The sequence below is a fragment of the Equus asinus genome, chromosome 14, assembly GCF_041296235.1.
Source record: "Equus asinus isolate D_3611 breed Donkey chromosome 14, EquAss-T2T_v2, whole genome shotgun sequence".
Lineage (NCBI taxonomy): Eukaryota > Metazoa > Chordata > Mammalia > Perissodactyla > Equidae > Equus > Equus asinus.
This window is the reverse complement of record NC_091803.1, coordinates 48,102,902-48,128,002: the sequence shown is the minus strand read 5'-3', so window position 1 is coordinate 48,128,002 and position 25,101 is coordinate 48,102,902. Positions and strand designations below refer to the sequence as shown.

The following is a 25,101-nucleotide window of genomic DNA, read 5'->3' as shown; positions in this document are numbered from 1 at the left end:
CGCAGCTGGGGTTTCGCCGAAGCACGGGGAGCCGTGGTGGGTCTTCTCCTCAACCCCAGCATCCTTCCTGACCCCACAGTGACATTCGCGTCTCCTGGAATCTGTATGAGTCCAGAGCCCGGGTCCCATAAGCCCGAAATATCTGCTCACTTTTCCCCAGGGCACAGTCACCCTGGCGGAGGTCCCTTTGGGAAAGGCTGGGAGAGATTAACAATATACATTTTGGGCGCTACAGCCAGGTCCTTCCTCCAGGGGTCCCCGCTTCCAGTTCCTTCAGGAGTTCTGGGTCTGTAAATGAACTCATGTCTGGGAATTGATCGAGGGGTCATGGCTTTCTGCCTTTATGATTCAAGTTAGACTTTTGTTCACTTGACCTAGAGCTCTTCTGCTCATACAGACGATCAGCATCCCATCCATGTCACTTGTAGGAGCGCCATGATCAACCAGCCCCTGCCACAGGACTGTCCTGCCTGCTGCTGACTCTGTGGTGCATCACAGTCACCACACCCACCTTGCCTTTGCCTGCCAAGTGCTGCCGCTTGGCCCTGCTGCCTGGGGATCTAATGACCCCCCACGGCACTCAGGTGGCCCAAAGCAGAGCCCGAATCTCTGCTGAGTGAGCCTCGATCAGTAAATTCCACCTGACCCAACTTTACCTTCCTTCCACCATTATCCCAGCCCTTATATCCATTCCCACACATATTCCCCAGGTTTCTGTCAATATAAACTGGGGAAATCATGTTCTTTTGGAGCACAGCACACATTCTCGTTGGTCACGTTTCGCACCTCCCCCTGCAGGGCCTGGGGCATGCTGCCTCAGGGCTTTTGCACATGCTGTGTGCTACCTGGGAAGCTCTTCTCCTTGCTTCTCTCACCTTGTTTCTCTTTGCTTCTCTGACGACCCTTCCTTGGCATCCTCCTCCCTGATCACTGGGGCCAAAGCACCAGCCCCATAATCGCCCCCTCCCCACATTCTAGCGTCACTCTTCTGCAGTGGTGACTCATGGCCTTCATCATTACTGACATGAACTGACTGTCCCAACTATGCTGTAGGACCTTGAGGGCAGGCCCTCTCTGTCTTGCTCACAGCTGCATCCCCGGCACCAAGGCTAGCACCTGGCACAGAGCAGACGCTCCATAAATATTTCTGGAACAAATGAAACAACACGCAAAGCCTGCTGCTTGTGGCCAAGCATCCCTGATGTTGTTAATACAGACAGCAGGCCTGGGCTTCATTTGTTTATTGACCGTCTCCTGACTACTCCAGAGAGGATTCAAGATGGGGGTGGGGAAGCTTCACGTCACCCACCCTCCCAGGCGGTAAGGGCTTCAGAGCGTGTGCGGTAAGGTACGGTCACCGTATCCTGGGAAGGTGTGACCTGTCGCCTGTGAGCTCCGGCGTCACCAGCCTTGTGCAGCGGAGGAAATGGAGCAATAGCTGCTTTCCTGAGCCGGAAGGAGACAAGCTGCACCTGCCCAGATTGTGAAATGGGTGCAGGGTTTCTCCTTTTGTAACTGAGAGATCAGGAATCTGCCCCTCCCTGCTCCTCCAGCGGGTCACAGGTCCTCACCACTCTGGCCGCCCCGAAGGGTTTAACCAGAGTGAATCATGCAGTGACTGGGCTGGAGCAGCCGGCTGGGGCTGCCTCCGTTTGCATTCTGTCTCCTGGAACAGCCTGAGGAGGTGGACATGAGCTTTGCCGAGGGCCAGAGTCCAGCTCAGAGCTGGACCCCACGGGGTGGGTGCAGACAGAGAAGGTGGGGGCGCACAGTCATTCAGAGACAAGCTAGGCCTGGGGCCCACCCCGAGACTCCTGTGTGAGCGGAAGGCTAAGACGAGCCTGCACGGGGCCTCACAGGCCCGTCCTGGCAGCGGGGTACAGGCCATCCACGGCAAACCCGTGCTTTTCCCAAGGGGGACCTGTGCAGGGCCAAGGCCTCGGGCACTTTCCTGATGTTTCAGCTACCCCCGCTCCCCTGTCTGAACGTCTGGGGTTCCAGTTCCAAGGTGGGATGGCCGGACTGTAGCCACGGTGCTGTGTCCATCTGGGATGGGTGTGGGCTGCCCGCCTACTGCCCCTGGGAGGCAGAACTTTCTTTGCCTGAAAGAAGGGAGGGGGGGAGAGAAAAACAAGTCACTGCTAATTTATGCCTCAGACACGGTTGCCTGAGCTAGCCCACTCCCGCTCTAGCCTGCAGGCTGGGGGCCGGGAGGACCCAGACGCCCAGCTTGGGGAAGGCCGGATGCCGTTTTGTTCCTTGAGATCCACAGGAAAACCCTGAGTCTCTTCTTCCACACGGACGGAGCACGAATAAGCACAAAAGGACAAAAGTATTCTCGCACCCTCACCTTGTGCGGGCCCTGAGGGACACCCTCGCTTAGCCCTGGGGTGACAGCAGCAAGCAGGTGCTGTCAGCAGCCCCATCTTACACAGGACAAAACCGAGATTAGGACCCGGCCACGGTCCTGCAGGCGGCAAGCAAGGAGCCGGGATTTGAGCTACAAAGCGTGCAGGGGAATCTACAGGGCGGCTGGGCATGCAGACAGAATGGGTGATTGTGAGGCTCTGTGAGAGCAAGAGAGCAAGGGGCCGGAGAGGAGGCCGAGCCCAGAGAAAGTGCACACAGACGACAGCAGCTCCCCAGATGAACTACCAGAACAAGAATCCGGCCCCCAGGAGCGCACACTGGAGCCATCGCTACATGCCAGAGCCCAGGTGCACCGCGTTACGCAGCTGTCCTCAAAGGCCCATGACGGAGGCTCTGTGATTGCCCCCCAGTGTAGGGAGGAGGCGGGCTCAGAGAGGCTGAGGAGCAAGCCCGCAGCCACACAGCCCTGGGCCCCAGGCTCTATCCAGTTCTGCCTCCCACTCCAGGCACAGGGAAGGGCCAGGCCTCTGGAGAAAACCCTTCGCCACATCCACCCCCAGATGCCCCTTTTCAAGGCACAGATGATCAACCAGGCACAGGAGGCAGGACACCTGCCCCCTTGTCCCTGCCCCACCGCCACTTTTTGGGGTGGCCCTGGGCAGGTCCTGGGCAGTGTGCTTTGGTGCCCCCATGCTTTGTCACTGTGAGCGGACAAGAACAGTGTGTCCCCTGCCCCTGGGCCCCTGAAATGTACACCAGGCCTGTGCCCCTTGGCAGGACAAGCTCACCTTTAGGGACGAACTTCAGCGAGCTGCTGAATATTCAGAAGCGGGACTGCCCCCGCTTGGGGCCATCATTCAGAAACTCATGGCCCAGCCCGTTGCCACACTTGCCACAGGACACCTGGGAAGACCACCAAACAGCTGAAACAATGGCCCTTCCTGCCACCAGCAGACGGTGTCCTTCTCACGCCCTTTTCTCAAGGTAACTGCTGGCAGGCAAGGCTGACCTCTGTCCTGGAGCCCTCACAGGAAAGCCACCCTGCTTCCCTTTGCCCACCAGGACCCCAGGCTTGCCCAATAGTTTGGAGTGCAGCTCCCCTGGCTGGGATAGACAGACGCTAAGCCCCTGGAGCTGTCCAGGAGCAGAAGGAAGGAAGGGGTGGCCAGCTCTCAGGCCCTCCCTGGCCAACATCCCCTCCCCACCCCCTGCTGCTGCCACTCACCTTTAAGGCTTCGGGCCGATTGTGCTCTGGACGCTTAGCCACGCTGTCAGCGTGGATGGTCTCAGTGAAGGCCGGCCATGGGGAGGAGTGTGCATACTTTGAGCAACTGGAGAAGAGCTCATAACCACACTTGGCGCACACATAGATGCCTGCGGGCAGAAGGCGAGGCAAAAGCAGATGTCTCGGGGATGAGCTCCCAAATCCTCGGACCCAGGAGACACAGCGCCATCCCCCTTGGCCGAGTGGGCTGCACACTGTCCCCACACCCCCACTGGCCATCCACAGCTCTAGGTGTTGGCTCTGTCAGGGAGACACACCACTGAGCTCACATTTAGTGGTTCTAAGCATGTGCCAGAGACCAGGAGACCCACTTTTCACACTTATCTCACTGACTCTTCTCAATAGCCCTGCGTTTAGACCTTTCCACTTTACAGATGAGAAAGCTGAGGCTCGGGGAAAAAAGCTCAGCTAGAGGGCGTGCAGCCAGGAAGGAAGGCAGGCAGTCCAAGGAGGACACGGCACTCCCACCCCCAGCAGGCCCCACACAGTGGGGACTCCGATAAGGCCAGCACCACCACCTAGCCCCCCTCTCTTCCCAAGCCTTGAGCTGGACACCCAGCCGTGAGCCTGCTCTCCACCCAGGAAAAGAACAGTGCCCACAAAAAGGCCTCCAGGCCAGAGAGGTGGCCCAGAAAGACAGAGGGCCAGGGAGGACGACAGGTTTTAACCTATCCCCAAAAGATTACTTTGAGGGGGGAAAAAAAAGGCTGCCAGACTGACTTGCAGAACAGTGCTTGGGAGTGAGGAAACTCCTCACCCAGGCCGGCCTGGGGACAGCCTCCCCCGGAGTGGGTGAACTCAGCCTTTACCGGGAACTGGAGAAGGAAGCAAAGAGGAACCAAGAGGTGCTGCGGAAGTGGAGTTTCCGCCTTTGGCAGAGCAGCCTGCTGACAACCCGGGGTTCCACAGCCAGAAGGTCTCAGGGGAGGGCTTTGCCCAGAGGGTCCTATGTCACAGCTGCCAGCCATAGATGCCCAGTGTCACAGCGAAGTCCCCTAGAGGGCTGACACTCAACAGATCCCGCCCTAGGTGGGTCACTCCCCTAGTCTTGCCTGTGGGCATAGTTTTACCAAATTAGTCCATTACCAGGCAGCACAGCCCAGAAGAGGACTCACCAGGGCCTCTCAAAGCCCAGGGCAAGGGCTAAAGGTTGGCCATGCCTCAAACCACCCCCACTCCTCCCACCCCTGCCCAGGCTGTCGGGTGAAACTTCACTGGTCAAACTTCACTCCCTGGTAGCCTGGGGCACTCCTGGCTACCAACCCCAGGGCCCTGGGCAGGTGGGGGAGGCACCAGGAAGGCACAATCCGATCGATCGGAAGGGTTGTCCTGTACTTGCCGGTGTACTCGGCGGGTCACGGGAACCGGGAGGGAAGAGGACAGGGGTAACATCAGGGGGCTGCCCCTGGGCAAGACCTTCCTCGTGCCCCTCTAAAGGCCAGATCCTGACTCGGATCCCCCCCACCGGCGACACTACCCTCATGCACCCTCACCCCACAGATGCCCCTGGAAACGGCCATGCTCACACTAAAGGCCCGTTCTCCTCGAGGGCAGCGACACCTCTCTCTAACGTGTCCCTCCCCTCAGGTGCCCCTCTCCGGGCCCCCAGACCCCTCCCTCCTTGTGATCCCCTTTTCCCGCAGGCCCCTCTAATGAGTGTCCCCGCCCCGCTGCCCTCCAGGTCACAGGTCGTACCCGGCTCGAAGTGGTTCTGGAAAATCTCGCCCCCGAAGAAGCTGCAGAACGACATGGCGCCGCCGGGACCGCCGCGCGCTGAGTGCTGCCGAGAGACCCGAGGCCACCGACCGCGGACCCGGGAGCCTGCGCCCGCCTCCCGGCCCTCCCCCGAAGACCAATGACTCCCCGGAGCCCGCCCCCAGGCCCCGGCCCTCCAGGGGACCAATCACGACCCAGAACGAGGGTTCCGCTTCCGCCTCTAGGAGGCCCCGCCCCCCCGAGGACGCGCCCTCTCCCCCTTCCCAGCAGGCCCCGCCCATCGAGCCCTCCTCAGGACCACTCCGGTGCCGCATCCCCGAGGCCCCGCCCCGCCCCGAGCGCCCCGGGCGCCGCTGAGCTGCGCTGCTTTTGGGGTGGCCTCCACGCCGCACCCTCAGAGCCGAGTCCGCTCCACCTGCCCCGGTGCTAAGTCCCCGGCCACTGGCCGTCGGCCGGCCCTTCCATTCCCCGAACTCTGAGACACCGCGGGAACAGTTGCCTCCGGCCTTTATTAGAACGGGGGACTGGCAGGGGTCGCGCTCTGCTTCTTTCAGGCTCCCTCGATCCCTGTGCCGCCTACAAGTCTCCCGAGGTCTCTGGCTTTTCCTTCTCAAGATGCTTCTTCTGGGGACCCTGCGAGGATGGAGGGGACAGGAGGAGCATTAGTCCCAGGGTCCAGCCTGGAATACTGCCGCTGGCCAGCCGCCGGGTCCCCTAGAGCTGGCCCTGCCCCGGCCTCCCACTGCCCGTCCCTCCCCTCCCCTCTTTTCCAGCAAGAATCAGTGCCCAGGGCTGGACTCCTAAAAGACCCCGCCATGGAAGAATGCAGGGGGCGTCCCTTCCACCCCTACCTGCCCCAGCTTCCCCACTCTGGGGCAGGTGGGATATGGGGCCAGAGCCCCAGAGAACAAGGCGGGTGGGCTCACCATGAAGACCCTCTTTTCTTGGGCTGTCTGGAAGCGGCCATGGCCAAACTTGGAGGTGGTGTCGATGAACTTGAGTTCAATATTCTCCAGGGCCCCGCGGCTGTGGTGCACCAGGAGGGACTGGGGATCCACGGGAGAAGAGAGCTTCAAGAAGGGAGGTCCCCACCCACCCCCTCCCATCACCCCAGTCCACAGCCACCCCAGTCCACACCCAGAAGGTGTCACTCACCCAGCTCCTGCCAGAACCCCTCCCTTGTTGCTCTCCCCAACCCCGCCCCTCCCAGGACAGGGCAGGCCAGCCCCCCAAACCTCCCACAGCCCATGGGGCTGCTGCTCCCCAGCCCGCCACCAGGCTGACCTTCCTGAGCGTGATGACCCGCTTCTTGGTGCCCGCGATGCAACCCTTCAGCATCACGAAGTCATTGTTGACTTCCCCATAGTGGGGGAAACCGCCCTGCGGGGAGATGGGTCAGGATCCAGGCCAGGAGAGGGGCTGCTGAGTTGGGGGGCAGCTGGGAACCCTAAGAGGACTCCCCACATGCAGCTGTGATGGGAAGGAGCCAGTACTGGCCCCGTGGCCTGGGGGTGACACCCTCGATCACTAATCAGGGCAGCGTCTGAGCCACAACCCAAGTCCTTTCTGTCATTATCTCATCTAACAATCTGCATTTTACAGAGGGAGAAACTGAGTTGAGCTCAGAGGGGTGAAGTCACTTGCTCCAGGCCCCATGGGGGCTACATACTGCAGCTGGGGTTCCAGCCCAGGCGGCCTGACTCCGAGACCACAGTTGGAGCTGCTGCACTCTGCACCCTGTGACAGCAGCTGGAGTGTAAGCCGTCTGCAGAGGAGGCTCAGAGGATGCGGGAATGGCAGGGGTTTGTTCCACCCAGGCAGCTGCTTGCTGATGCCTGAGCTCTGGGGGCAGGTCAGCACCCAACACGCCTGCCCCGCACATGCACGCCAGGCTCCCTCAGCCAAACTGGCCTCCCACCCTCACCAGCGGTGTGATGGACTTGTCAGTCACGTCGTAGCTGGTGGACGCATTGTTCTTGACCACCTTCCCGTCCTCCATGTGCAGCCCCCGGCCGATGCGGTAGATCTGCAAGGAGAACAGGGTACATTGAGGGCAGCAGATGGCCCCTGGGGCCAGTGGTATGTCTGTACCATCAGCACGTGTGCTTAGAACTAGGCACTGGTGGGGGCACTTCAGTGCCTTCGGAGCACAAGGCAGGGTCTGGGTCATGCATCCCCCCGACGGGGGCCTGGTCAGGGCATCCCCCTACCCCTAGGACCGCAGACGTACCTTCTTGTTGAGCTCCGTGCGGTGGTGGTAGCCCTTCTGCCCAGCCCGGGCGATGGAGCAGCCCACTCGGGCTGGGTGCCAGGCACCAATGCAGGCCACCTTGCGCAGCCCCTTGTGGGTCTTCCGAGGCAGCTTCTTGGTATGCCAGCGACTTGTGACCCCTGCAGGAGGGAGGGGCTGGTGGCTGAGAGGCCACTCTGGCCCCGACCACCTCCAGGCAGCCTTCCCTGAGCCACTATCCCCACCTGGCCCTACCTTTGACACCCCGGCCCTTGGTGACAGCAATGACATCAATGACCTCACTCTGGCTGAACACGCTGTGCACTGGCACCTGCTTCTCCAGCCGGGCCTGGGCCCAGGCCACCTTCTCAGCCACCGTGCCACCATTCAGCTGGATCTCCATGATGTGGGCCTTCTTCTGCCGGAAGGGCAGCAGCTTCATCTGCACACACGGCACGGCCAGTCAGTTCCCAGAGGCTCACACCTCCCACCTCCCATTTGCAGACATAACATGACCAGCTGGTGACCCTGACAGGCTTTCAAGCATGCATTCATTCAACAGATGTTCCCATGCTCTGGTCTGGCTATGTGCCATGTTCTGTGCTAAGCACTGGGGATACAGCATGGAAGGAGGCAGACAGGGTCCTGGCCCTCGTGGAGCCACCATCTAGTTGGGGGACAGAAGGCACGTAAACTCTTGGAGAGGGCTAAGTGTTCTGATGGGGTGGAGAGGACAGTTATTGCACGTGGGGTGGTCAGGGAGGGCTTCTCTGAGGAAGCGACGCCAATAACAAGGAGCTACTAGGTGAAGATCTGAGAGTGTCTTTTGGGCAGAAGGAATCACGTGTGCAAAGGCCCTGTGGCAGGGAAGATCCAGGGAACTGGTGGGACAGAAAGCAGATCGAAGTGTCTAGACCATGTTGAGCAGGATGGAGTCAGAGGTGAGCAGGGCCTGGCCAGGCAAGTCTTGCTGGGATGAGCTCAGGTTTTATTCGAAGTGTGGGGTGTGACACGATCTGATTCATATTTTTAAACATCTCTGGCTGCTATGTGTGAGGCACAGGCTGTGGGGCTGCACAGGGGGAAATAGGGACAAGGTTAGGTCACAACATAGTGCTCAACAGCAAGTGCTTATGGAGAACCTGCTGCATACAAGGCTCTGGCGGGTGCTGGGGCACAGTGCTGAGCAGGCAGCTGTGGCCTCTGCCCTGCCGAGCTCAAGTCTGTCTCAGGGGACGGACATTAACCAGCGACACAAGTGACCAGGAGCCACACATGTGAGAATAACAGGGGAGGGGCAGGGGGGTTGCTCCAGGCCTAGAGGAAGCTTCCCTGAGGACAAGATACTAAGGAATGTTCCAGAATAAGCCGGAGGGTGTGGGTAACCTGTCAGCCCACATCAGCCCATGTCCGAATGTTGATTCACACACACACTGTGCCAGAACCCAAAGGGAGGCAACCAGCCTCTACATAGGACATCTGGCAGGAGACGCAGGCCCTCAGGGCCTTTCAGGGCCTGGGCTGGCCGCCGGGCAGGGCCAAGGCCCAGTGTCCCATCCGTGGGGCTGCGGGTGTCAGCCGACCCTCTGGGCCTGTGCCCGGGTTCCTGATATTTTTAGGCTGACATTTGCCAGGGCTCCAGGAAGCTGGCGTGGTGGGGGGAGGTGCACAGGGGCAGACTGGCTAACCAGGTGTGGACAAGGGGGTGGGGGCTGACCAGGTGTGGACAAGGGGGTGAGGGCTGACCAGGTATGGACATGGGGGTGGGGGCTGACCAGGTATGGACATGGGGTGGTGCTGACCAGGTGTGGACAAGGGGGTGGGGGCTGACCAGGTGTGGACAAGGGGGTGGGGGCTGACCAGGTGTGGACAAGGGGGTGGGGGCTGACCAGGTATGGACATGGGGTGGGGCTGACCAGGTGTGGATAAGGGTGTGGGGCTGACCTGGATGTGGACAAAGGGGTGGGGGCTGACCAGGTGTGGACAAAGGGGTGGGGGCTGACTGGGTGTGGACAGGGGGGTGGGGCTGGCTGGGTGTGAACAAGGGGTGGGGCTGACCTGGGTGTGGACAATGACCCGAATGACCTTGCAGTACTTCTTCATGGCAGCGAAGTCCTTCTGGAGCTGCTTCTTGCCGCTGGCATCGCGCCACCTCCTGCAGGCCTTGGTGAAGGCTTTCTTCTTGCTCTTGTGCCTGAGCCATGCACGGTGCGTACTCAGAGGGAAGCGGAGCCGCTACCCAGGCCTGTGCCACCGCCATACCCACAGCCCCCGGCAGGGGTCTTAGGACAGTAAATGCCGCCTCCCCCTCCTTTCCTTCCTGGGGAAGGCCACTGCTAGGCCCCCACCCCAGGGTCCCTGCGCTGGGTCCAGACAGACCGTCCCTTCCTCTCCAGGCCTCAGTTTCCTCCACCCTTGCTGCCTCCCCAGGGCCTGAGAGCAAGTGGCAGTCATGCAGGAGCTGGGGGAAGGGGCGTGCCGACCGGCCCATGGCCACCTGCCCACATTGCCATGGCTGCCGACCCCACTTCTAGAGCAAACAGCCAGCACTGGCTAGGCACCGTGCCACGTGGTTCCTCACCCTCGCCAGAACTCTGGAAGGTGGACATTATTATCCCCATTCTACAGATGAAGAAACCAAGCGTCACAGAGGGCAGAGCCTCTGGGTAAGGGGCAGGTTGGTAACAACAGAAACAGCGAGAACAGGGCTGGCGGCATTTGCTGAGGACTTTTTCTGAACCTTGACACACATTCATCTAACCTCATAGCAGCCCCATGATGCAGGGACTACTCCCGTCTCCATTTGACGGCATCCACAGTGTGTAGAGGGGTGATACGAGACTCCAAGAGATCAGCCAGCTGGCCTGGTCATGCAGCCTGCTCTGACTCTGGGGCCCACGCTCGTCACCTCCCATAGAGGACCAAGGCTGGGCTATGCCTCTGCCTCTGTAAGGAGGCGGCTGTCTGCAAGTTTCCTCAGGCAGGTGGGGCTTCCCTTTCAGGACTTAGTGCCGGGCGAGATATGAGGGCTGAGGATGCCTTTCTGTCTGATGAGAAGAGCTTGCCTGTTAGCTGCTTCCCTTTTCACCCTGGCTGCTAGGAAGCTCAGAGCCAACTCTGACATTCCATCACATTAGTACCTTAATTAACCCTGAGCATTAGAACACTCGCTTCTTCTTTTTCCCTATCCCAGTTTCCTCTCCAGCCCTCCAGTACTCATCTTTTATTGAGGTGAAGGCACTCCCCTCCCCCCACCGTACACTTTCCTCCCTTCCACACCCTTCTCCTGCCCACCCACCTGCATCATTCCAGCACAGGACCGGGGAGTGAAGGGCCCGCCCAGCCCCTGTGGTCCCACCAGCCTGTGTGGTGCCCCTCAGGGCGGCCCTCACCAGTCCTTGTAGAAGCGGCGGCGGCACTCATCGCTGAGGTGCTCCGCGAAGATGGTCTTGAAACTCCGCAGGCCTCGGGGCGTGGCCACGTAGCCCACGACGCCCACCACCACCAGAGGCGGTGTCTCCACAATCGTCACCGCCTCCACCTCCTCCCGCTTGGAAATTTCTGCATGAGACCCAGAGACGGGGATGGAGAGGGGCCTCCTCCATGGAGGATGGAGGGGAAGACCCCTTCCTGCCCCAGGGAGGATGGAGCAGAGCCCAGGCTGACCCCCAGCCCTCAGCCGGCCTGCTCCCTGCCCCTTCTCTCCCTGCTCTGCACTCCACGGGTGGTCCTTGCTAGCTCTGACTCAGATCTCAGGCAAGATCTGACCTGCTGTCTGCCTCAGTTTCCCCATAAGATACTTCAGGAATGGGATAGGAAAACAACAGCCAGGGAAGCGTCCTCCAGAAGGTAGGGTTGAGCCCCTTTAATGGAGCACAAATGAGCATTTTTTATTTTAATAGTTGTGAATGTATGTTGAAGAATTCCAGAAAAAACCTACAACTTGTCCAAAATGCATGATTTTATAGATGTTATTATTGAGGCTGATGCAAAGTAAAAGAAGTATGTTTAAAAAATGTCTTAGGAAAGGGGCCGGCCTCATGGCCGAGTGGTTACATTTTCGCGCTCTGCTTTGGCAGCCCAGGGTTTCCATGGTTCGGATCCTGGGCACAGATATGGCACCGCTCATCAGGCTATGTTGAGGCAGTGTCCCACATGCCACAACTAGAGGGACCCACAACTAAAATATACAACTATGTACTGGAGGGATTTGGGGAGAAAAAGCAAAAAAAAAAAAAAAAGTATTAGGAGAGATGAAGACCAGATGAGTGGTTACCAGAAGGTTGGGCGGCTGTGGCTAAAATGGGCAACAGGAGGGAGCCATGTAGGGATGGGATGTTCTGAGGCGGTGGGTGCACACATTTATGCATGACAGAACCTCTTAGAACTAAATACACACCCCCACACAACTGGAGAAACCACAACAAGGTGGTAGGATGTATCCACGTCGTATCCAGTTGTGACATGTTACCACAGTTTTACAAGATGTTTCCATTGGGGGAAACTGAGTGAAAGGTACGTGGGGTCTCTGTATTATTTCTTATAACCATGTGTGAATCTACAATAATCTCAAAATGAAAAGCGTATCAGGGTGCCCACCTCTGAATCCCAGCTCCTCTGCTTACTAACTGGGCAGCTGGCAAGCTTCAGAACTGCTCGATTGTCCCATCCGTAAACTGGGGGCAACAACAGAACCCACCCCGAGTGGCCAGCAGTCAGGGCCTCACCCTTTTGGGGCTATTTCCCCTCCCGGAGCCTGGTTCTGGCTCCTAACATCTGGAAGTTTCTCCTGATTTCCAGAAGTCAGAGATGCTCCCCTTGCCACCTCACCCCCCACCCCCCCCACGTGTCCCCTGCGGCCACTCACTGAGCCCCGGCCGGTGCACCTCCCGCAGAGTGTGTGTCATGCCAGCCTTGTAGCCCAGGAAAGCTGTCAGGTGCACGGGCTGGCTGGGGTCATCCCGAGGCCACGTCTTCACTTTGCCCCGGTGCCGGCGGCTCCTCTTGTGGGGCAGGAAGCCCAGGTGTCCATGCCGAGGGGCCGAGAACTTCCGATGGGACTGGGGGCAGGAGGGGAGGGAGGGCAGAGCTGGGGCTCGGTGATGGGGATGTGTCCCTGGCAGCTGGACAGTCCCTGAGCCCAGACCCACAGAAGTGAGCTAGAGACCCCGGATGCAGGCCTGGTGGTCTTCAGTGCCTCCCCCAGCCATCTACAGGGAAGGAGGGGACGTTTGCCAGGGGCGCTGTCTCAGGAAGGAGCCACCACCAAGGCTCCTCGGGCACAGGCTACCTGCCTCAGGGGGCTCAGCCAGGCTGGGCCCAGGAGGGGCAGGCCCACACTGTGGCCGAGGGCTACGGGTGCAGGGGGCACTGACATCTGTCCATCTCCTCGCCTGTTCTAGGCCTGGCAACCTGAGCTCTAGCCCCTGCTGTCCCCTGTAGTCACCTACTCCCTCACAGGCCCAAGGACTGTCTCTGCTGGGAAAGACTCCAGAAGCCCACCTGCCCCTCCCCAGGAAGCCAGCTTGCTCCTGCTCCAGCCCCCCCAGCCCACTGACCATGGCGGCCGGTCCCTGCAGGTCAGGAAGGGAAGGGGCCTCCCTGCCAGGCTCTGGAAGTCGAGTGGCAGGGCCAGGACGCACAGCAGCCAGATCCCAGATTTAGCCCCTGGCAGGAGAGCTTGGTCATCTCCCGAGGCGGGCATGGGCTCTGGTGCCAGGAGCAGGCCTGGCCTGGGACCGCGCAGAGGGGGGGCATCAGATGGGCAGCCTGGGGTGGGGACACCTGGAGCCAGGGCTGGCACTCCTTTCTTTAGGGACCCTGACACTGGGTCACACTCACTTTGCTTTCTGCCTCATGTGACAGGAAGAACTTGGCGTGGGAGGGGGTTGAGGAACAGCAGCTCGGGGGCTTCTCTTGGGGGGAGGAGGGTGTGGGTCCAGTTTGCTGGCCTTGAGGCAGAGGGGGATGGGGTGGCGGGGGGCTGACTGTGTGCCCGAAGGGTCACCAGGGCTGTTCGGTGTCGAGACCCTTGACTTTAACAGCGAAGAGCCAAGAACATTTGGACACTTTTATGAACTTAAATTCTGAACTTAAGTTTTGAATGAAAAGGGGATTAAAATCCCTTAGTTTTTGATTCAGAGATTCTGCGATTACAAAGTTCTGCAGCTGTAGAATCAGACTTTTCTAGGCCTCAGATGCCTCTGAGGGCCTGTGGATTTTGCACTGTGCGATGCTGAGATTCTATGCTGCTAACGTTACGATTCTGTGTTTTTGTGGTTGCTTTTGAATTACAAAGCTGCTTTAATACTATAGACTAAGCCCCCCCAGAATCAATCCTTGGGAAGGGTCAGCCCACAGCCCCGTTTGTGGCCCAGGAGGACAGAGGCTGCCTGAGGGAAGGGAGGACAGAAGGGCCGGCAGACTCAGGGCAGAGGGACCACCATGGGTGCTGGGACCACAAGCGCTACAGGACGCAGGTGCCGTGGGGCTGGCTCCAGGCACATGGGCCAAGGGCCAGAGGGCTGGACACGAAGCCACAAAGCCGCTTGGGTCCTCCCTCTCGTTTGTCTTTTTCTGCTTCTGCTGCATGATCTCCAGTCCCTGTGCTACCAGGCGGGCAAGGCAGAAAGCGTCACCTCGGCGCTTTCCCATATCCCATATTCCTCTGCTTGCTCACACTCTCTGGTGAGCGAGCTCATGCTGGCTACCGAGGGTCATGGCGACAGGAGCGGCTCTGGCCTGCGGCCATCAGGTCCCCTCGTTCAGGCCAAGGTTGCAGGACAATGTTACGATTCTTTGGGTCTGACCGTGTATGTTTCTAAGAGTTCATGACTTGAAGATTTGATGTTTCTGTGATTCCAGATTCTGTATGTCCGTAGAGTTGATGGCTATGTGTCTCTGGGTCCAGCCTCTGGGCAGGAAGTGACCACCACCCTCCTTAGTCCCCCCGGGGGCTGTGCCAGGTATGGAGATCACAGAAGGTAGCCAGAAGGGCCCTGGTCAGTGGGGCTGCCTTGGGGGCACAACAGTGCTCAAGCCCAGGGTGGAACCACCAGAACCGGAGCAGAGCACCCTGCACCCAGGATAGGAGCCACCTCTCCTTGTGGGTGAGAGCCCCAAGGGCAACCCCTACCTCCTGCTTTGCCCTAGACAGTCCCCTCAAGCTCACTGGTATTAGCTGGTCCCATGAGGGGCCCAGGCAGACACAGCAGAGACCAGAGAGGGCTGTAGGGAATGGGCAATCCGAGAAGGCTTCCTGGAAGAGTAGGGCGTTTGTGTTATTTGTTGACTTTGTTGTGTTATTTATTTGCTTTACTGGCCCGAGTTCTCCAGAAGAGCCCAACTCTGTTCATCCGCTCCCTGCTGCACTCGGCACGTGCCCGCACGCCGTCGGATCTGAACGAATCGTTTACTTATTCCCGTGTCTGTTTCCTCTTAGAACGCAAGCAGGGATCTCCGTATCCTTCACCGCTGGATCCCAAGCACGGAGGGGGGCCGCCAGCCCACGGTAGACGCTCCGGACAGAGATCGACGGAGGGGCCTGCGTGTGCAATGGCGCCGCGGTCCCACGTGGGGGCGCCCGCGCTGCGAGCGTTTCCCTGACCCACACGTGGCCGGCCGGGCGAACTACAAGTCCCATGGTGCCTCGCGGCCGCCGGCCGCCCTGCGCAGGCGCGGCCGCCCTCGGTCGTCCTCTGCTGGGGGCGAACTAGGCCCCGGCACCCAGGCGGAGGCCGGGGCAGCGCGTCCGACAGCGGAGCCCGTCGAGCGCCGCCATGCCGGATAGCTGGGACAAGGACGTGTACCCCGAGCCCCCGCGCCGCACACCAGCGCCGTCGCCGCAGACCTCGCTGCCCAACCCCATCACCTACTTGACTAAGGCCTTCGACCTCCTCGTGGACCGGCCCGTGACCCTCGTGAGAGGTACCGGCCCCACCCGGGCCCCACCGCTCCCCGGGGCCCCCGGCCGCCCCTCGGAGTCCCCCGTACCCCGGGCTTCGCCCCGGTGACCACCCCCCCGCCGCACCCCGGGGCCCCTTCCCGGAGACCTGCTGTCCCCGTCGCCTCCTTGCCCCCCCCGCTGCACCCCAGGACTCGCTTCCCGGGGCGGCCCCCCTCTTACCCCAGGACCCCTAACTGATCTCCGGCCCCCGTCGCCTGGGGAACCCCCCACGCGCACCCCTGGTTTCCAGCCTCCCCCAGATGATAGGGATTTTTGCGGATCGCAAGCGTCTGTGTCCTGAGGCTGTTAGACCCGTCTCCCTGCACGCTTTGCATCCTGCGGTGTGCACAGGAGGCGGTCAGCAAGGGGCAGTTGAAATGAAGGGGTTCTCCCCTGACCCTCTGCACGCCTGCCAAATGACCCAGACGGTCAGGTGTTGGCCGAGGCCTCCTCAACCCAAATGTGCTGTGGGTTGTCCTCCGTGTGTGCTCATGCTTGAGAGCTGCCCAAGTTCCCCCCATCTCTGGTCCCAACGAGGCAAGGGTTTAAAACGGTTCCTTGTTGCCCAGTTTATGGTTCAGCCAGCTTCATGGGGCAGCAGCAGGAGCGTGCTCTGCCCTCAGTCACTAGTTCCAGGCGATTCATCCAGGCACTTAATTAATCAGGTCATTTGTTCAACAACAACAAAACATTCGGGGTGCATAGCATGCTCTAGTGACTCTTTCATTAGGGGGGATAAAGTTGGCAAACCAGACCCCCAAGATCTGGAAAAGGCACAGCAGTGGACTGGCTCCCTGTTTTTTATAGCAGTTTCTTGGAAAGTGTCTTAAATATCTGGACGGTTGAGAGCTCACCAGGTCTAACTTGCTAATTTACCAATGGGGAAGCTGAGGCCAAAGGTCAGCAGTGGCAGAACTGGGACTAGACTCCCTGCTGGCGGCTCCCTCTTGGGCATCGGCCTACACAGTGGCGTCCCTGTGCTGTGGGGGAGTTGAGTGGCACCTGTAGTGCCTGCAGGCTTGCAGAGCATGGGTTCTGAATCCTGCTGTCTCTCTGGGCCTCAGTCCCCTGTCTGTAAATAAGGACCTGCCCCGTAGGGTTGTGGGGACAAAGTGAGATAATGCACACGGGATGATGCCTGGCTCTCAGGAAGCTCTCCATAAATGGCAGACATCACCTTTTGTAGCCCAGTCATTCCCAGGACTGTCTGTGCCAGCCACATCTTTTTGAGAGTTTAACTGCCAGTCTGTAAAGCTGAGAACGTTTGGGGAATCCGCTCCTTCCACAGCTTGAGAAACAAAACTAAGAGCCCATCCCAGCCATGGCCTGCCCAAACCAGTAGTCCTGGGTCTTCTCTTTGCAGAGTTTATAGAGCGGCAGCATGCAAAGAACAGGTCTTACTACTACCACCGGGAGTTCCGCCGCGTGCCGGACATCACCGAGTGCAAGGAAAAGGACATCTTGTGCATGTTTGAAGCAGAAATGCAATGGAGAAGAGACTAGTACGTCCTGCCCTTGGGCTTTCGCTCTGAGTGGGGGAATAGAGCCCAGCGCCGCGAGCATATCCTGCTGGGCCATCATTCCCCGGGAGTACCATGGGATGGTGGTCAGCCAGAAACGACACCTGCTGGGCCAGATCTTTGGGGTAGAGGGGCCAGACTGTAGGGCTCCAATGTCCTTTCATTCTTTTCTTGGGTACAAGGAAAGGATTCCTTATATGCTCTCTCTCTCGTTCCTTTTTCTTTCAGCAAAGTCGATCAAGAAATTGTCAACATTATCCAGGAAAGGCTGAAGGCCTGTCAGCAGAGGGAAGGTGAGAGCTACAAGCAGAACTGTGCCAAGGAGCTGGAGCAGTTCACCCAGGTGGCCAAGGCCTACCAGGACCGCTGTGAGTGAGCCCCCACCCCGGCCTGACCCCTGCCTTCAGGGTCCTCCTGCCTCCCCAACCCTATATCCAATCTCCACACGACTATGGGCTAAAAATTCTGCTAAAACAGTGGTTCTCAGCTTTGCATCTGTGACAGTTTCTACAGACATTAACAATCACCATGCTGCAGCCAGCCTTGTGGCGTAATGGTTAAGTTCACACACTCAGCTTAGGTGGCCTGGGGCAAGTTTCGATCCAGAGCACAGACCTCCACACCCCGTATCAAACCACACTGTGGTGACGTCCCACATAAAATCACCATGCCTGGAGTCCCCTTTCTGCTCAATCCATCTTAGCTGCCTGCCTTTCTTCCCTCTACATGTAGTGAAGACTCCTGTCCCCATGACAGAAGTGGTCCATGATTCCCCTCTCCTCCCATCTCTTGCAGATCACGACCTTGGGGCCCATTATTCTGCCAGGAAGTGCCTGGCAAAACAGAAGCAGAGGATGCTAGCAGAGAGAAAAGCCGCTAAAGAGGCAGCTGCTGCCTGAGGCAGCCCCCTCACACGACTACGGCCATTACTAAAATAAAGAGTAACAAAAGCTGTTTGTGGTTCTGGTGTCACCTTCAGCCCTTGACCTTAACAAACCCATGAGCCTTATTCTGATTCTTAATTGGCCCCATCTCCCTTCCAAATTCAAACACCACTAAACAAGACAACTGTTAACAGGCTTAATTCACTTTATTTTTCTTGTGTAAAACTATGTGGTAGCCACAGCTGGAGCCTGGGTCCTCTGCACGGAGACTCTGGTGTGATTCTTTACAAGATGGTCAGTGAACTCCTAAACAGACAAAGCGTTCGTTATAGCCAAGCCTGCTGCCGCCACCCCACGCCCCCACATTTGCCTAGACTGACAAGGTGGTCAGGCAGTTAGTACCTGATAGGGAGACTTGGTGAACACGGTCTCTTTCCAGAGGTCGGGGGTGAGATAGCTGTAGGTCTTAGAGATGGCATCAAAGGTGGCCTTAGCTGGAAAAGACCAGAAAGTTGATGGATTCATCTGAGATCCCAGATGAAGACCAAAGCTGTTGCACTCCTAGGAACAGAGAGGCCACTGTGGGCCAGTCTGTCGTGCATTAGGAGGGCCTTCCTCTCTCTCTCTGAAAATACACCAACCACACACTGAGTGTGACTAAGTGGAGCTGAGAGAGGCCACAGCTCATGTGTGGGCCACTTACCAAAGTTGCCAAGGGTGGCAGTACAGCCCCTGGCCGAGGTGTAGCAGTCGTCAATACCAGCCATCATCAAGAGCTTCTTGGGCACAGGGGCTGACACAATGCCAGTGCCTCTGGGGGCAGGGATGAGGCGCACCAGCACAGAGCCACAGCGACCTGTCACCTAAGGAAAAGGAGGAAGTCAGGAGACTGAAGCTGGAGTCTGCACCACTGTAGGCCCTATCACTCAAAAGTGCCCAACCTACCTTGCAAGGAACAGTATGGGGCTTGCCGATCTTGTTCCCCCAGTAGCCTCGTCGCACGGGGACAATGGAGAGCTTGGCAAGGATGATGGCCCCACGGATGGCAGTAGCTACCTCCTTGGAGCACTTCACACCCAGACCGACATGTCCATTGTAATCCCCGATGGCAACAAATGCCTGTAAAGAGACTGAGATGGCTAATGGTCCAGTGGCTCACACAGCATTAGTAACCACAGCCCAGGGCCTGTCGCGCCCCTCAAGGAAAGAGAGGCCACCACAAGGCCAATCTGAGATCCCGAGGAGATCCTTTCTCTCTCTCCCCATTACGAAAGTCACACGCGTGCAAACAAGTGTAACCATGCAGAGCTGAGAGAGTCTGACAAAGCGCCTTGGCAGAAACAGCCCAGGAGAACACGATGGTTGGGCTACCTTGAACCTGGTCCGCTGGCCAGCACGGGTCTGCTTTTGCACCGGCATAATCTTCAAAACCTCGTCCTTGAGAGATGCCCCCAGGAAAAAGTCAATGATCTCAGACTCCTGCGAGAAAAAAGATTTGACAAAAACGTTCAGTGATAAGTTTAACGCAAATACCACCCCCTCTGAATGTTCATCACTGGGAGCCTTCACGCGGCTTCCTAACAGGAGAACTGGTCTTCGGCCTTTTCTCCCCAGCTTGAATACCAGCTGTCAGATGGGACACCCCCCACGCACTCACGCGACCTCTCAAACGCGGAGCCCGGGGCCCCTCAATGGCACCCCTCGACCCGACGCCAGAAGAGTCTCCCAGAGACCGACCCGCCCAGGGAAAAAGGACCCTCACGTTACCTTGATGGGCAGAGAGAAGAGGTAGATTTCCTCCAGGGACTTGATCTTCATGTCTTTCACCAGGCGACCCAGCTTGGTGACGGGGATCCACTGGAGGAGGAGAAAGCGCCTGTCACCACGGCCGCCCGCCAGACGCCACCCACGGGCCCGTCTCACGAGCACGGCCCGGACCTACCTCCTTGTCCTCGGCCTTGCCTCCGCGAGCTCCGCGGCCTCGGCCCCGGCCCCGACCACGACCGCGACCCCGGCCCCGGACGCCACTGCCGAAGCCTCCGCGGAAGCCTCCGCGGCTTCCCAGTCCAGGGCCCCCGGGGCCTCCAGGCCCTCCCGCAGCACCGGCGTCATCCGCCATTTGCTAAAGAAAACGACAAAAACCAGCCAGTCAGTGAGGCACTGGCATCCGCAGCCGCCCGGGGCGCCCAGATCGCGGCTCCCACCCGGGAACGCGGGCGCGCCAAGCCTGGGCCCCGCCCGATGCCCGCGGATTCCCGCCGCCCAGGCCTGCACAACGCAAACAGGACGAAAGAAACACTCACGTGTTTTCTCGGAGAAGAAGAACGACGGCGCCCGGGAAGGACCTTTTATGTCACACCAAGTGCCGCGAGATCTCGGCTGCCCCGCCCCGATTACGAGTACGCGAGAGCCTATAAAACAGCATGTGATTGGCTCCGTGGGGGCGCGCGCCTGCGTGCCTGAGGGTCCGCAGCCCCGGGATCTGCGTGACGTGGGACCGGCTATAAATGCCCGCGCAGCGGAAGATTAGCCTCTCGGGCTGCAGGTATGTCCGGTTTTCTCGAGCTCGTGGGTCTGTCCGCTGGGTGGTGGTCGGGAGATCGGCGTTGGTTGAAAATCACCTGCGGCTTTGGCTGTGGCCGTGGGTGAGATTCGGCGCCCAGAGCCACCGGAGGCCTCAGCTCACCGCCCACTTCTCAGTGTGGGGAGGTGAAACCCAGGCCCCGACACGAGTCGCCGCTCCCGCTCCCGGCGCAGCTGCTCGCGTGCTCTGGCCTCTGACCCCTGACCCTGTCTTCTGCCTGCAGGACACCCGGATGCCGAGCCTGAGGACTACGCCGCCAGTACTGCGGGGGGCGGGGGAGGGGGCTCTGCTCTCCTCTTTCAATAAAAGTGTGAGTTTGACTTATCTGTGTCTGGATATCTTTGTTCCTCTGCCCGTCAGCCTGGGAAATGCATCTATTGACCCTCAGACCACAATGTGCAGTGGAGGAGAGACCCTATTAGGACTCCTTCTTTTCCAGCCAGCCCAATTCGCTGTGGATACCACTCCAGGGGAGAACTTGGGTCTCGGGGGTTGTCAGGTGACTCCTAAGGTCCCACACTCCGTAAGTGGCAGAGCCAGGTTTGAAACTGATGGGTCTATCCACACCCCATAGCTTCCACATCAGATAAAGTACCTTGAACTTGAGCTGATTGGGCTGGGCCTGCAACCCAGGAGCCAAGATGGGAGTGTAAGATTCACAGCTCAAAGGCTTGCGGTGGCTCCCTATTGCTCTCAGGACAGGGTTAGGGTCTTCAGGATTTGATAAGCTTAATGCTCAGGGGTACCGAACCTGCAGGTCTCTGATGTGTGAGCACATGCTAGTTTTCCAGGTTGGAATTCTTTTCCCCAAGATTTTCTGACCCACATGGTCAGAGTCTACCTGCTCTGGGAGGTTCTCCCACAGGCTAGGCCCCCCTGCTGTGGTACCGCAGGTTGCATGGGTATCTGGTCCTCATTTCCCTGGTCTATATCCTGGAGCTACCACCACTGGTCTTCCATCCTAAGAGACCTGATAATGGGTGTCTGAAGCTGTTGGAGATCTGGCCACCTGGGCAGCACTATTTGAGAAAGGAGAAGGGAACAACCTGTACTCCTGCTGAAGTCGCAGCCCCCAGAAGCTTGGTTCCTGGCCTAGTGCTGCTTGGGTATGAGCTGTCAGCCACCCCCAAGGCAGGTGCTCCAGGGACATGTCCCGGGTCCGGGCTCCCCTACCCCTCTGTGACCCTTTACAGAGGGGAACAAGTGCCAGGTGCTGTAGGGTCCCAGTGGGCCCTGGACGAAGGCTGTGATTGGCCTGAGCTGGACAATACCACTGTGATGTCAGCCCACTCCTGCTGTGAAATGGAGGCTCCTCAGCCCCTGGGGGTCAGTGGAGCAGCTGTCCAGACACAGATCATGGTGAGCCTGGGACCCTCTTATCTCTGGCCCTTAGATTTGTGCCTAACTCCAGAGACCTACCCAGAGCTGGCCCCCATCCCTCACTCTGAGAAAGGGTGGACAGTGGCTTACAGGTTCCTAAATGGGACACTGAGGGCTCTGAGCAGGTCTAACGTCAGGCCAAGTCTAGCTTCCCCAGCTGGGGATTGGTAGTCGTGCAGAGTCTTGACCCTCACAGCTGCCCCCTCCAAGTGAGTGCTGCCCCAACCCCCTGCTGGGAGCTCTCATGTGGCCCACCTCCCCACTCAAAGCTTCCTGGGGTCTCCCTCTGAGTGTGTGGAGTCGGGGGCGGGGGGGGGGGGGGCCGGATCCTGGTCCCAGCCAGGTCCTGATGTTGGCCTGGCCTTTGCAGAGTGGCGGCTATGATCTCAACCTCTTCGCCAGCCCTCCTGACTGCAACTTCCTGTGCTCCGTCTGCCACGGGGTTCTCAAGAGGCCAGTGAGGTTGCCATGTAGCCACGTCTTCTGCAAGAAGTGCATCCTCCAGTGGCTAGCCAGGTATTACTGGGCACCCAAGAGGCTGGGACAGCAGGGGCCGGGCTCGTGTCCATTCCAGTGGCCCAGAACAGAGAGGAAGGTCTGCCAAGCACTGAGTCATCATGGCCCTAAGACTCAGCTGCCAAATCTCCTGGGACACTAAAATATGTGGGTCCCCTCACCCTGTGGTATCTGCAGATCCTGGCTCCAGCCTTAAAGCCAAGAGTTCCCTATAAAGTCCTCTCATGCCTCTTCTAGCTAGAGAAAAAGGACCACTAGGGGAGGCATGTTGCTGCCCCTTACTCCCTTCCCACTCCCAACATCACCCCAACTCATGCCTCCTTCTAGACAAAAGACCTGTCCATGCTGCAGGAAAGACGTGAAGCGGAAAAAGATGGTCCATGTGAATAAACTCCGGAAGACCATCGGCCGCCTGGAAGTCAAGGTAGCCGGAAGGGCCCACTCCCACCTCCCTCCTGGCCCCTGCTGGGGGTCGGGCAGGGCCAGGAGAGGGGGTGAGGAGAATCCCATCCTCAGAACTGAGGGTTTCTGCTCCACCAACACACACTGCAGCCTGTGGGTCACCAGACCTGGCTGAGTTTGTCACCTCTCTACCACTTACTTGCTGTGTGACTTTGGGCAAGTTACTTAAGCTTTTCGAGCCCCTGAGGCTGCAACTGTAAAGTGGAGATTAGAGATGGATTTTAGAGGAAGAAGTGTCTGCTGCGCTGGCCATTACTCTCCAGCCCCCTAATTTTATAGATGGGGAAACTGAGGTCCAAAAAAAGTCTGGCATATGTACAACCCATACAACCGGCCAGAACAACCAGCCATGAACCTCCCTGTTTTCCAAGCCTCAGGCCTTACCCCTCTCCTCTCAGAGATCTAGATTCTTCCCACCTCCAAGCATTTGCCCAACTGTTACCCTCTGTCCACTACATCACTGGGGAGAGTTTGGGGGACTCCCAGTTCACTGGTTCATGGTCAGTGGAATGTCATGGACGTGGGACTCTGTGGGGTGTGCGCAGCTCATGGGATGGCAATCCCGATCTGGTTTGGCTCACACGGTGCTCTCCCCTACCCCCAGTGCAAGAACGCTGAAGCTGGCTGTGTGGTCACGTGTCCCCTGGTCCATCGCAAGGGGCACCAGGACTCATGCCCTTTCGAGCTGATGGCCTGCCCCAACAAGGACTGCACGGCACGAGTGCCTCGTGGGGCTCTGGCCGAGCACCGGCAGCACTGCCCGCATGGTGCCCAGCAGCGTTGCCCCCTGGGCTGTGGAGCCACCCTGGGCCCAGCCGAGCGTGTACGCCACAACTGCTACCGCGAGCTGCGCAACGCCTGGACTCAGCGGCAGGAGCGCAGCCGGACCCTGGTGCTGGGCCTGCTGCGGCGCATGCGCAAGGTGTACCGCACCACCAGCCTCATCCGCCGGCAGCTGGCCCAGCTGGGAGACTTCCTGGAGGAGGATGATGCCCTGCTCCTGGGCGGCCCCCAAGAGGAGGCCGAGGCCACCCCAGAAGGCAGCACTGAGGCTGAGGGCTGGGGAACCCAGGGCCAAGCTACCTTGTAAATAGAGGGGTAAATAAATGCGGAGCCCAGGCCTGGCCCGCCCCGGCCACCACTGTGCTTGCTGGCCTCAGCCTTATCACATTTGCGCCCCCCACCTCTCCAGGCACTACTTTCAGCCCGCAGGGACACTTCGGCCTTTCCCCTGGACCTCTACAAGCTCTTTCGCACCACTGGGTCTTCGCCCTGGCTATTCCCCCCGCCTGAAGGCTCTTCCCCTCCCTCTCCCGCTCTCCATCTGCCTGGTTTCTTCTTTCCACTCAAATGTCTCCTCCTTGCAGAGGTTTTCCCCAATCATCCTCTCCCAGTGACTTTCTATCAATCTGTTTACCAGCTTCACAGTCAATAGCACAAATGGCTCAAAACTCTGAACTGGGAGTATAAGCCGACTCCTCACAAGGACTGTCTCTGATCCGCTGCCCTTCTATTCGCTTCCCTTCTCACTCCCTGCAGCCGCACAGGCTTCTGTCGCTCCTCCTGAACGCCAGGCCTGGCACTGGCCGTCCCTCAGCCTGAAGCACCGTTCCCTCAGATAACCACAGGCTCCCGCTTCAGGTTTTTGCTCAGGCGTCACCTTCTCAACGAAGCCTCCTCCAATACCGCATTTAAAATTGCGCCTCCTGCCCCACTCCATCCCTTACCCAGATCTATTCTTCCCACAGCACTAATCACTCACCTTCCTCCGCCCAGCCCCCAGCCCTCACCCCACTGGCGCGTGAGGCAAGCAGGGGTTTTGTTTTCCTCTCTGGTGTCGCCCAAGTGCCTACAACAGTACTTTGCACACAGAATGTGCTCAATAAATATCTGAACGACTCTGAAATTACCCGATCTGTTCATTTACTTGCGTTGTTTCTCATACCAGACCGTGAGCCCCGAGGCAGGGTTCACGGCTCCATCTACTCACGGAGCGCACCCCCAAATCCCAGGATGCTCAGAGGACAGGAGTCTTGGGATTATTGTAGTAAGCATTTCCTACGAATGCCTTTTTAAATTTCCATTAAAAGGCCGGACAGCTGACAAACCCAGTCACCTACCAATCTACCCCGCGGGCCGGAGTGCTTCCAAGCCCTTCTACGCCCCACCCTCCAGGCCGGGAACGCCTTTGCCAGTTCCCGCATCCTGA

At 58.8% G+C, this 25,101-nt stretch overlaps 5 protein-coding genes, 1 long non-coding RNA gene and 3 other non-coding genes across 11 annotated transcripts; 4 read left to right on the top strand and 5 right to left on the bottom strand.

Annotated features, from left to right (window-relative positions):
• Nucleotides 1-1,176: 1,176 nt before the first annotated feature.
• Nucleotides 1,177-5,711, bottom strand: MSRB1 (methionine sulfoxide reductase B1). Of its 2 annotated transcripts, XM_070485233.1 has the most exons (4): nucleotides 5,351-5,711; nucleotides 3,596-3,744; nucleotides 3,159-3,273; nucleotides 1,177-2,102 (listed from the first exon to the last, which is right to left on the bottom strand). In XM_070485233.1, the coding sequence occupies exons 1-4, from the start codon at nucleotides 5,403-5,405 to the stop codon at nucleotides 2,071-2,073; spliced, it is 351 nt and encodes a 116-aa protein (XP_070341334.1). In that variant the 5' UTR covers nucleotides 5,406-5,711; the 3' UTR covers nucleotides 1,177-2,070. The 2 variants fall into 2 exon arrangements, with proteins under 2 accessions (XP_070341334.1, XP_070341333.1); XM_070485232.1 differs by lacking the exon at nucleotides 3,159-3,273 and having other exon boundaries at nucleotides 5,351-5,539.
• Nucleotides 5,712-5,861: 150 nt separating this feature from the next.
• Nucleotides 5,862-13,312, bottom strand: RPL3L (ribosomal protein L3 like). Its single transcript, XM_044747141.2, has 10 exons — nucleotides 13,160-13,312; nucleotides 12,469-12,661; nucleotides 10,994-11,162; nucleotides 9,660-9,795; nucleotides 7,857-8,043; nucleotides 7,602-7,762; nucleotides 7,296-7,397; nucleotides 6,656-6,751; nucleotides 6,298-6,417; nucleotides 5,862-6,004 (listed from the first exon to the last, which is right to left on the bottom strand). The coding sequence occupies exons 1-10, from the start codon at nucleotides 13,160-13,162 to the stop codon at nucleotides 5,948-5,950; spliced, it is 1,224 nt and encodes a 407-aa protein (XP_044603076.1). The 5' UTR covers nucleotides 13,163-13,312; the 3' UTR covers nucleotides 5,862-5,947.
• Nucleotides 13,313-15,024: 1,712 nt separating this feature from the next.
• On the top strand, nucleotides 15,025-18,041 carry NDUFB10 (NADH:ubiquinone oxidoreductase subunit B10). Its single transcript, XM_014848950.3, has 4 exons — nucleotides 15,025-15,527; nucleotides 16,910-17,048; nucleotides 17,295-17,434; nucleotides 17,862-18,041. The coding sequence occupies exons 1-4, from the start codon at nucleotides 15,380-15,382 to the stop codon at nucleotides 17,963-17,965; spliced, it is 531 nt and encodes a 176-aa protein (XP_014704436.1). The 5' UTR covers nucleotides 15,025-15,379; the 3' UTR covers nucleotides 17,966-18,041.
• A 96-nt stretch (nucleotides 18,042-18,137) lies between these two features.
• On the bottom strand, nucleotides 18,138-25,070 carry RPS2 (ribosomal protein S2). 2 transcript variants are annotated; one of them, XM_014848947.3, is made up of 9 exons: nucleotides 25,013-25,070; nucleotides 20,254-20,361; nucleotides 19,893-20,072; nucleotides 19,718-19,807; nucleotides 19,322-19,429; nucleotides 18,896-19,069; nucleotides 18,654-18,813; nucleotides 18,353-18,444; nucleotides 18,138-18,256 (listed from the first exon to the last, which is right to left on the bottom strand). In XM_014848947.3, exons 3-9 carry the CDS (start codon nucleotides 20,067-20,069, stop codon nucleotides 18,176-18,178), a joined length of 882 nt encoding a protein of 293 aa, XP_014704433.1. In that variant the 5' UTR covers nucleotides 20,070-20,072; nucleotides 20,254-20,361; nucleotides 25,013-25,070; the 3' UTR covers nucleotides 18,138-18,175. The 2 variants fall into 2 exon arrangements, with proteins under 2 accessions (XP_014704433.1, XP_070340086.1); XM_070483985.1 differs by having other exon boundaries at nucleotides 24,655-25,053.
• On the bottom strand, nucleotides 18,499-18,627 carry LOC123277048 (small nucleolar RNA SNORA64/SNORA10 family). Its single transcript, XR_006513723.1, has one exon. It is a non-coding gene; the product is annotated as a small nucleolar RNA SNORA64/SNORA10 family (small nucleolar RNA).
• On the bottom strand, nucleotides 19,135-19,268 carry LOC123277047 (small nucleolar RNA SNORA64/SNORA10 family). The gene has a single exon (XR_006513722.1). It is a non-coding gene; the product is annotated as a small nucleolar RNA SNORA64/SNORA10 family (small nucleolar RNA).
• Nucleotides 20,356-20,858, top strand: LOC106836227 (uncharacterized). The gene is made up of 2 exons (XR_001399290.3): nucleotides 20,356-20,495; nucleotides 20,758-20,858. It is a non-coding gene; the product is annotated as an uncharacterized lncRNA (long non-coding RNA).
• Nucleotides 20,556-20,682, top strand: LOC123277061 (small nucleolar RNA ACA64). The gene has a single exon (XR_006513734.1). It is a non-coding gene; the product is annotated as a small nucleolar RNA ACA64 (small nucleolar RNA).
• Nucleotides 22,047-24,117, top strand: RNF151 (ring finger protein 151). Its single transcript, XM_014848948.3, is given in 4 exon segments — nucleotides 22,047-22,430; nucleotides 22,758-22,854; nucleotides 23,497-23,948; nucleotides 23,950-24,117. Coding segments are annotated over 4 exon segments (858 nt in total). The 5' UTR covers nucleotides 22,047-22,158; the 3' UTR covers nucleotides 23,987-24,117.
• Nucleotides 25,071-25,101: the final 31 nt, after the last annotated feature.